The sequence below is a fragment of the Oncorhynchus masou genome, chromosome 33 (assembly GCF_036934945.1).
Source record: "Oncorhynchus masou masou isolate Uvic2021 chromosome 33, UVic_Omas_1.1, whole genome shotgun sequence".
Classification (NCBI taxonomy): Eukaryota; Metazoa; Chordata; class Actinopteri; order Salmoniformes; family Salmonidae; genus Oncorhynchus; species Oncorhynchus masou.
The window spans coordinates 7,687,411-7,698,305 of record NC_088244.1 but is presented as its reverse complement, the minus strand read 5'-3'; the positions used below and the strand labels follow the sequence as shown (position 1 = coordinate 7,698,305).

At 42.2% G+C, this 10,895-nt stretch overlaps 1 protein-coding gene across 1 annotated transcript; it reads left to right on the top strand.

Annotated features, from left to right (window-relative positions):
* LOC135527764 (GATA-binding factor 5-A-like) lies at window positions 1-9,313 on the top strand. The gene is made up of 7 exons (XM_064956313.1): window positions 1-294; window positions 999-1,675; window positions 3,980-4,149; window positions 5,504-5,632; window positions 6,332-6,416; window positions 6,961-7,091; window positions 7,295-9,313. The coding sequence occupies exons 2-7, from the start codon at window positions 1,159-1,161 to the stop codon at window positions 7,415-7,417; spliced, it is 1,155 nt and encodes a 384-aa protein (XP_064812385.1). The 5' UTR covers window positions 1-294; window positions 999-1,158; the 3' UTR covers window positions 7,418-9,313.
* The last annotated feature ends 1,582 nt before the right edge of the window (window positions 9,314-10,895 follow it).

Here is a 10,895-nt window from a genome sequence, read left to right as displayed (position 1 = left end):
TCCCAGCAAAGTTTTCCAGCGGAGAACTAATCGGAGCTCTATTATATCAGCAATTATCAGCGACGTTAACTATCTTCAGCTACAAAGAAGTGAAAGAGAGAGAGGCTTAGACCATCCGGGAAGTAAGATAATTTTTTTCCCTCGTAAACTATTCCTCACAAAGGATATTTTGGACATCTTTGTGGGAGCTTCAGTCACTTTCGTTGAGTCTCTCTGAGTGAACAAGTTTGCACAAAGCGCTGCTGAACCTGCTCCTCTGGAAAACAGACTTTATCACCCAACCGTTCTTATCTGGTAAGATAATACAAAAAATGTTGGATGAAATTGTATTCCTCCTGTGCACACTGCTATCAACGTTTTATCGGTTTCACTTTACTATTGATAGAAATATATACATCCCAGATATGTCTCGCCTATCTATTGTGGTGTTTGATTAGGGTCCTGTTATAGTTTAATTACAAAGTGCAAGACGAGATCCTCTGGTTTAGCTGGGGTGGCTGATAGTTTGTTATATCTACACGTAAAGACATGGGAAACCATTCGTGTCCTGCTAATCCATTACATGTCAATAAGAGTGATAATAATAATAATATATTACTCTTGTTGTTCAATGTTGATCAATTTGTTTTCTATTTTTCATTGTATTTCTAAAGCCCAACTATTGCGATTTACACCGGGTTAGTTTAGGCATAATTCGTGATATTGTCCACAGATTTACCTAAATAATACCGAACGTTATTTTAAAGGGAAAGGAGCGTATTTTACAAGAGATGACGATAATAGATATTTCACTTTATATATTATCTACCTTACTTGCTTTGGCAATGTTAACACATGTTACCCATGCCAATAAAGCCCCTTGAATTGAATTGAATATAGAACAGGCTATGTCCCAGGTCTAACTGTAGCTGGGCGGTTTATTCTGTAATTAGTGCTTTGGGTTCCATCTCTCCACTACAGGACACTTTGGTTGATTGTGGTATTTTTCTTTCATACAGGAACGGATATATTTGCTATATCCCGCGAACTGGATAACGAAAAATCGCCGACGACTCAAGGTGTCATAGGAGCTGCGTGAAAAGCGTCTTTACGTGACCCAGTTTGTCCCAGGAGTCAAAGCCCATATTCTTCCAAATAGGACGAGAATACGGTGTAAAAATGTACCAAAGCCTTGCTATGTCATCCAACCAGCCCCCATACGCACACGATGCAGGGAACTATATGCACCCTTCGGCGAGTTCCCCAGTCTACGTGCCCACTACGAGGGTGCCTGCTATGCTGCAATCCATGCCGTACTTGCAGACATGCGAGTCCGCCCATCAGTCTCACGGCCTCGGCGTGCATCACGGCTGGTCCCAGTCTGGCACAGACAGTTCGTCTTTCATTCCGGGCAGCCCCCATCATCCTCCCGGGTTCTCCTACTCTCACAGCCCGCCAGTAAGCAGCAATAACGGCAGGGACACAGCTTACCAGAACCAGCTAGTGCTTAGTAACGGTGGTCGGGTTGACCACTATGGCAGCACTTTAGTGCGGTCAGTTGGAGGATCATACTCAAGTCCCTACGCGTATATGAGCCCGGAGATGGCGACCTCTTGGACACCTGGGCACTTTGAGAGCGGCATGATCAGTCTTCAGGGACGGCAAGGTTGCCTGTCTGGGAGAAGGTCCAGTTTAGGTATGTAAACAGTCTGATTATTGTCTTACATTTCCTCTTTAACAGAAGGGAATTTGTCATATCAAATCATGTAATCCTATGTAATAATGTCCCGCTTGTGTATGTGTAATTGGTGAAGGCCACGAAAACAAAATATAGCACATGATGGACAGAAAGGAACATAATTCAATGTATATTCCAGGTCTAGTAACCCTGTAATGGCATATAGGCCCGGAAAATAGTTTAGTGGCAGACAAAATATGTAGACCTATATTTTGATAAATATTAATACGATTTTAATAAGATTAAAAGTTGCGGATAATTCACAATTTAATGGAAAAACTGTTTTTATAACAGTTATTTTTCCGGTTTATACCTTTTGCTAATGAGGCTATTCGTTTGTGTGTCTGTGAAGGTTTACAGAGTCCCGCGCTCTGATCTCACAATTTATAGCCGTGTTCTCTCTGAAGGTATTTTTGGATGCGATTGAGAAGTCCCATTGTATGTGGTCAATTCTCCCATCGATTGTACTCAGTCACTGTGATTCAATCAACGTTCAAAAAAGAAAAAAATCTTTACCAGCTTTCACAATACACGTTCTTTAAAAGAGAGGTTGCTAAAAAAAAAACAGTTAATTGAGGTGCTAATTGAATCCCCACCAACAGTCCGTTTTCTTTTCGAGTGTTTTGATGATCAATATACACTCACTAGTGGCAACCTGGAAACCGTCCAATTGTTACCTTGATCAGACAGAACGGCCTATTTGGAAATGGCTCTAAGATACACGTTTAGTAAGCAGTCAACACGTCCTTCGATGGTCGAAAATCCAGAATGTTCTGAAGTGGTATTTTCACCTGTTGCATGGATATAAGGACGTAGTTCATTTCTAGGCCACAGCCCATTCAGTGTTAATAACACTACACACTATAGGTTTCTTTATTACTTCGTTTCACATCAAACAGGAACGAATTTTCATCCTGGTGAAAATATTCCTTAATTTTTATTTTATTTTGGATCGACGGTTATTCGATTTGCTAACTTGTTGAATCTAAACCATAAGTGTGTGTATGTGTTTGTGTCTGTGTTTGTGTGTATGTCTTTGTGTCTTTGTGTGTGTGTGTGTGTGTGTGTGTGTGTGTGTGTGTGTGTGTGTGTGTGTGTGTGTGTGTGTGTGTGTGTGTGTGTGTGTGTGTGTGTGTGTGTGTGTGTGTGTGTGTGTGTGTGTGTGTGAACAGTGGGTTTAGATATTTACCCCAAGTATGGCTCACTAGACTGTGTTGTCGATATTTTCGATATGGCACTTTGATATTTCATGGCACATTTAGGCATGAGGAAAATACGGCATTTAGCATGATAAAAACAATCATTAGTGTTACTTTTTTTCTCTATTGTTATTATTGTTATCAATGTTACTGTTGTTGTATTTATCTATTTATGCTATTTCAATATGTGAATAAGGAATTCAAGCGATTAATTGTAGGAGGCCGTCGAGTGTCAGTAGCTTGAATGATATGGGGACCCTTGATCCGTAACACTGATAGAACCCCATTAACATTCCACCGTCTGCGCCCGGTGCCCCGCCAGCAAGCCGCCCTAATAGATAAGTCTAACATGCTGGCTTGTTATGTCCACCAATACAGGTTTACAAACATCAAACATGCTGGCTTGTTATGTCCACCAATACAGGTTTACAAACATCAAAGATGCTGGAACATTCTGTCCACCAATATGGGTTTACAAACATCAAACATGCTGGAACATTCTGTCCACCAAGATGGGTTTACAAACATCAAAGAAGCTGGCGTGTTCTGTCCACCAAGATGGGTTTACAAACATCAAAGAAGCTGGCGTGTTCTGTCCACCAATATGGGTTTACAAACATCAACGATGCTGGCGTGTTCTGTCCACTGATATGTGTTGTTAACAAACATCGACGATGTCTTAACTTATGTTCTTCATGTCTGGATTCATGATTTATTTTACATGATTTCCATATATCCAAAAAATACAAAATCTACCAAGGAACAACATTTCTACCCAATATACAAATAGGCACACATATAGCACTTGCAAACACAATAGGCCTAAATTGTATGCCGTAGTCTATAAACTCTCATTTTACTAAAGTATCTTGGAAATATTATTATGTCCAAATTTACAGAATAATGCAATTTAACTCAAAGTGATGATGATGGGTATTTCATGCTAGTTTCAGCTCTGTTCCTGTTTTTCATCATGTGACATAGCCTACATTACAACCAACCCAACACCACCTAGGCTACAGATAATATTAAAAGTCTATAATTCGGCTACATCATACTACAGACATGTCAGAGGAGTTCCCGGGAGAGGGGCGCGAGTGCGTAAACTGCGGCTCCATCTCCACTCCTCTGTGGCGGCGGGACGGTACCGGGCACTACCTCTGCAATGCCTGCGGACTGTACCACAAGATGAACGGAATCAACAGACCGCTGATCAAACCCCAGAAACGCCTGGTAAGCACCATTGCGTTATTTGTATGTTCATAAAAATGTATGAACCTAACGTAACTTCTAAGTAGGTTTCCTCCTACGTTCCTCCTACCTTCTAGCGAGTTTTTCCAGGTCTGTGTGCTTCTGCCGCTGCATTGCTTGCTCTTTGGGGTTTTAGGCTGGGTATCTGTATAGCACTCGGTGACAAAACTGCTGATGTAAGAAGGGATTTATAGAATACATTTGATTGATTGATTGAATTAGTCTTAGATGCATCTTATTGATTAGGCTTATTATTCACATATACCATATGAACTACAATAGTCAATATGGACGTTTAAGAATATTTTGGTCACTAAATGTATTGATTTGGCTTAGAGAAAAACTGTCTTAGGCAGATAATACATTCTTCTAGGTCCAAACCGTTAACCCAGGTACAGGAGGAAAAAGAGTGTGAGGCAGAGGGCCAGTCTGTTCCATCAGAAGGTCAGTGTAGTAGACTGAGAGAAAGAGGCCTGTCTCTTTCCCAGGCAGGAACCAGCCTCTCAGAGCCAGCAGCTGCTGTGAATTACCATGGCCAGTTCAGCTCAGCTCAGTTCAGCTCAGCTCAGCTCAGTTCAGCTCAGTTCAGCTCAGCTCAGCTCAGCTCAGCTCAGTTTAGCTCAGTTCAGCTCAGTTCAGCTCAGCTCAGCTCAGTTCAGCTCTGCCTGGCCTGTTTCTGTTTTTATTTGTCCTTCAGTGACCTTGCCCATGGGTTGTCTGTCCTTCAGAGACCTTGCCCATGGGTTGTCTGTTTTTAGCCAGATCTGTACTAGGCGAGAGAACAAAAACAAACTACTGTGTGTTTCTGCAGAGAAATCTCACTTGTGTCCAATAACAAGCTGATAGATAGAGAGGCGAGGTTCGGCCAGGACTGCTTATGGCTCAGCCCAGTGCTATGTGAAACATTTCTCATGTCTTTAGCATTACTACATGTTTGGTCTCATCATGGATACTATGGAGGCACCGTGTGCATACAACGCACTTCACTTACAGCAAAGGGGTAGTTCCCCCCCACATCTTATAAACAACTATAAATATGGTATTATGGTATATTATATTATACGATCATGGAGTCCATGGAGTCAGCAACGCAAGATTATTTATTTCTTTATTTTTTATTTTATTTTTTGGGGGGGGGCTGAACGATCCTTTTAAGGTGCTCGTTCCCAACACCTGTCATACAATCCACCAGGGGCCGACTGGCCATCTAACACTAAACCTACACTTGTCATTTTCAGCTGGTCTTGGTCCTTGATCCAATTATCTGTCAGTATAATGCTTTGAGTTATGTGATGGTATAGTCTGGTTATTGACAGCTTGTCTTCTCCATGTGTAGCAGACCGCATCTCGCCGGGTCGGCCTGTGCTGCACTAACTGCCACACCAGCACCACCACGCTGTGGCGTCGCAGTGCAGAGGGAGAGCCTGTCTGCAACGCCTGCGGCCTCTATATGAAACTACATGGGGTGGGCAAAAAACACACACACTCACACACACACACACACACACACACCACACACACACACACACACACACACACACACACACACACACACACACACACACACACACACACACACACACACACACACACACACACACACACACAAAATTCCCATGTACCCTACTCTATGTACATTATGTAATGTACAAATAATTTGTGTTGGAGAAAAACCTGTCTAAAATGCTGCTGTAATAACCAACCCTTAGCAGACTGGCAGTGCATTGTGGGTCACGTAACTAACCCTTAGCAGACTGGCAGTGCATTGTGGGTCACGTAACTAACCCTTAGCAGACTGGCAGTGCATTGTGGGTCACGTAACTAACCCCTAGCAGACTGGCAGTGCAGTGTGGGTCACGTAACTAACCCTTAGCAGACTGGCAGTGCAGTGTGGGTCACGTAACTAACCCCTAGCAGACTGGCAGTGCAGTGTGGGTCACGTAACTAACCCTTAGCAGACTGGCAGTGCAGTGTGGGTCACGTAACTAACCCTTAGCAGACTGGCAGTGCAGTGTGGACAGCATATTATTTGTGTGAAAGCTTACCAAGGTCATCATGGTTGTTGTTATGAAAAGAGACAGGTGAGAAGAAGGAGTCATTGAGTGTGTTTTTTGTATCTTGGATCTAAATTCTTGTCTTCTCCTCCTCCTCCTCCTCTTCTCAGATACCCAGACCAATGGCCATGAAGAAGGAAAGCATTCAGACAAGGAAACGGAAACCTAAGATGCAGAAGTCCAAAACCTCAACAGGTAAGAATGAAGAACGGAAGGAGAGAGAATGTGTGTCAGAATTTAGTCAGGTTGATGGAAATGTTAATCTGTGTGTCAGAGAGAGGGGAGCGAAAGAACTGACCCATATAAAATCCTATCGATATCTTATATCGGTCTGGTCCTGTTTGTACCCGTCATTCACTCACCATCACTCACTCACCGTCACTCACTCACCATCACTCACTCACCATCACTCACTCACCATCACTCACTCACCGTCACTCACTCACCGTCACTCACTCACTCACCATCACTCACTCACCGTCACTCACTCATCGTCACTCACCGTCACTCACTCACCATCACTCACTCACCATCACTCACTCACCGTCACTCACCGTCACTCACTCACCGTCACTCACTCACCGTCATTCACTCACCATCACTCACCGTCACTCACTCACCATCACTCACCGTCACTCACTCACTCACCATCACTCACCGTCAATCACTCACCATCAATCACTCACCATCACTCACTCACCGTCTCTCACTCACTCACCCATCTGTCTGTGTTCTTCAGGAGGGTCGTCAGCATCAGGCACCAACTCCCCGTTCTCCCTGTCTGTCTCAGAACATGCCTCTACTATAAAGAGTGAACCCAACATGGTCCCCTCCCCCCACGCCAGACAGGCCGTAGCCTCTATGTCCCAGGTAAGCCCTCTGTATTCTAGGATCCTTTCATTGCTGCAGTACTATCTTCAATGAATACCATGTGATATGGTTTCAATGTTCACTGCCAGAACATTCTATGGCAGTCATGAGAATTCCATATTTTTAGCCCACGTAAGATCCTAGTTCCTGGGCTTTAGTATTATGGTGCTCTGTCGTTTACATATCTAATTCTTTCTCTGAAGGCTTCGTCACATCTGGACGGTGCAGGATCAGGACATGTGGACATCAAGTATGAGGACTGCTCCTTCACTCCTGCGTCTATCTCCACACAGAACTCCTGGTGTACTGCTCTGTCTCAGGCATGAGTTGACTCGACCACAGTTCACTTGGACCAGGTCCTGGGCCTGGACCCAGCTTAGCTCACTGTGGATGATATAGACTTGTGAAGAGAACTACCTGTTATTGACTCATTCTTTTTTTTCCGTGGATGGAGGAACGGAGAAACAGAAGGAAGCGACGGCAATCAAGTGGAATGTATTTGTGGCTACTATCAATACTATTTCTAGTTTTTGTTGTTGTTGTTTTTTGTTGTTGTCTATATTGTTGTTGTCTTTATTGTTGTTGTCTTTATTGATGTTGTCATTATCGATATCTTGCTGAGTTCACCATTGCAGTTTTACATGGTGTTTAAAGAAATAACCAGAAAGAGTTCAATAAGTTATTACAGAGTGTTAAAGGGATACTTCGGGATTTTTCAATAAAGCCCTTTATCTACTGACCCAGAGTCAGATGAAGCCCTTTATTTACTGACCCAGAGTCAGATGAATCCCTTTATTTACTGACCCAGAGTCAGATGAAGCCCTTTATCTACTGACCCAGAGTCAGATGAGGTCCTTTATCTTCTGACCCAGAGTCAGATGAATCCCTTTATTTACTGACCCAGAGTCAGATGAAGCCCTTTATCTACTGACCCAGAGTCAGATGAAGCCCTTTATCTGCTGACCCAGAGTCAGATGAAGCCCTTTATCTACTGACCCAGAGTCAGATGAAGCCCTTTATCTACTGACCCAGAGTCAGATGAAGCCCTTTATCTACTGATCCAGACTCAGATTATTTTTTGGGATACAATTTGTATGTCTCTACATGCTAGCAGATACCATAGACTTCCAGTCATTGCGCTACCTCTAACTTTCTTCATAATGGACAGAGAGCCATAAAAAATAGCATTCATGGGTTTTTGTTGTTGTTGTTTTTTGTTGTTGTCTTTATTGTTGTTGTCTTTATTATTGTTGTCATTATTGATGTTGTCATTATCGATATCTTGCTGAGTTCACCATTACATGAATGCTATTTTTTATGGCTCTCTGTCCATTATGAAGAAAGTTAGAGGTAGTTTCACGAGCCAATGCAAATTAGCGTTAGCGCAATGACTGGAAGTCTATGGTATCTGCTAGCATGTAGAGACATACAAATTGTATCCACGAGTTAATCTGACTCTGTGGAAATAGATAAAGAGCTTCATTGCCAAAATCCAGAAGTATCCCTTTAAACACAAAACCGGATGGACAAAAAAAAGTGTTTTATTACCTCTGAACGTGTTTCATTACTGCCGTGTAGATGGTTAACTTTCATAGAAACATTATTTATGTTGAGATAAGAATCATCATGAAACACCAAAGACAACATGGCAAATCCCAGAAGTCCCTTCCCTTCTCAATGTTTTGTATGTTCAAGGTATGACCTCAAAACTAGGAAGTATACATGTGTTTTGTATGTAATGAATTACATATGTTGTTCATTGAACAAACGATGCAAATATATTCATTTCTATTTCATCAGATAGGGTAAAAGTGGCTAAATACTTTTTAAATGTTTATTTTGTTTTAGACATCGCAACTGCGTACTGAATCAGTTTTCTATATTTCCAAAACCACTGTTCTACTAGTTCAAATGTTTTTACAGTGTATCGTCTGATCATGTAATGTGCAATTACTTCATTTTACAAAAATGTAAGACAAAGAAAAATATACTTTTATGTTAATTATTCTGAATATGTTATTCAAATTTTATTTGCTGTATTTTTTTGTTTTGTTGTTGAACTATAAAGGAGTTTTGTTTGTGTGTATTTCATAACGTACAATTGTAATGTTCAGGGACTTGAGTCTAATTATATCTTTTAGCTGTTTCAACCAGGTCTGATAGTCTCTCTGGTTTTACAATGCTCTTTGAAATCCGTTTAGTTTAATAAACCGATCAAATTACTTGTTTTGCGTTTTTATGAAAAGTGATTTTAAAGAAATTGGGGAAAGAAATCCACTTTTATTTTAATATTTTACCTTTTAATGACATTTATTTGTGCATGATCTGCCAACCTCAGTTATATACGGTAGTTGAATCCTTAAACATCTATTTTCGCTTGTTTCTTATGTGGACTGCAGGGTTACTCCCAGAACCACTGACATCCTGTGTGATATTTATAGTGAAAACAATTGTTTGTTGTCAAACCATTTATGTCGATAGATGCAAGCCACATTATAGTAGGCTGTAAAAAAAACAAACATGTTTTGTCTGTTTAATGGATCATATTTTAATCAATATTTGGTTTAAAACTTATATCAGGTGGATTTCGATGTGTGTTAGAGTTGTTAAATATGTGCGTTCTCGGTAGGAGGTGGATTAGGAGGCTAGGAGTATCTCTCCTGACTGGTTACATGTTACTGTTGAACATGTGTGTGTCTGTGTCTATGTCTGTGTGTGTGTGTGTGTGTGTGTGTGTGTGTGTGTGTGTGTGTGTGTGTGTGTGTGTCTATGTCTGTGTATGTGTGGAGGGTGTGTGTCTGTGTATGTGTGGAGGGTGTGTGTGTCTGTGTTTGTGTATGTGTGGAGGGTGTGTGTGTCTATGTCTGTGTATGTGTGTGTCTATGTCTGTGTATGTGTGTGTGTGTGTGTCTGTGTTTGTGTCTGTGTCTGTGTTTGTGTATGTGTGTGTCTGTCTGTGTATGTGTGGAGGGTGTGTGTGTCTATGTCTGTGTATGTGTGTGTTTATGTCTGTGTATGTGTGGAGGGTGTGTGTGTCTATGTCTGTGTATGTGTGTGTGTGTGTGTGTCTGTGTTTGTGTGGAGGGTGTGTGTGTCTATGTCTGTGTATGTGTGTGTGTGTGTGTGTGTGTGTGTGTGTGTTTGTGTGGAGGGTGTGTGTGTCTATGTCTGTGTATGTGTGTGTTTATGTCTGTGTATGTGTGGAGGGTGTGTGTGTCTATGTCTGTGTATGTGTGTGTGTGTGTGTCTGTGTTTGTGTGGAGGGTGTGTGTGTCTATGTCTGTGTATGTGTGTGTGTGTGTGTTTGTGTGGAGGGTGTGTGTGTCTATGTCTGTGTATGTGTGTGTGTGTGTGTCTGTGTTTGTGTGGAGGGTGTGTGTGTCTATGTCTGTGTATGTGTGTGTGTGTGTGTGTGTGTGTGTGTGTGTGTGTGTGTCTGTGTTTGTGTGGAGGGTGTGTGTGTCTATGTCTGTGTATGTGTGTGTGTGTGTCTGTGTTTGTGTGGAGGGTGTGTGTGTGTGTGTGTGTGTGTGTGTGTGTGTCTGTGTTTGTGTGGAGGGTGTGTGTGTCTGTGTATGTGTGTGTGTGTGTCTGTGTTTGTGTGGAGGGTGTGTGCTCCTGTTGCTCAAGCCAGCATTGTCAGACCAAAGGTTGAGTTCCAACTGTGCTTAATGGTCCCTGGGACCTGGGGCTGGCTGGCACGCGTTGGTCCTGCCTCTGAGGAATATCGGCGCGTCAGCAACAAATTATCAGCTTTACTGCCTCATGGCGACACACAGGCAGAGGTGCCCCCACAACCCTACT

What these genes read in the sequence shown, in the direction of transcription:
- LOC135527764 (XM_064956313.1), top strand. Translation starts at nt 1,159, where the DNA reads ATGTACCAAAGCCTTGCTATGTCATCCAACCAGCCCCCATACGCACAC. An exon ending in TGGGAGAAGGTCCAGTTTAG is followed by an intron (nt 1,676 to 3,979) that starts GTATGTAAACAG and finishes ATCATACTACAG; the next exon opens with ACATGTCAGAGGAGTTCCCG. An exon ending in GAAGTCCAAAACCTCAACAG is followed by an intron (nt 6,417 to 6,960) that starts GTAAGAATGAAG and finishes TGTGTTCTTCAG; the next exon opens with GAGGGTCGTCAGCATCAGGC.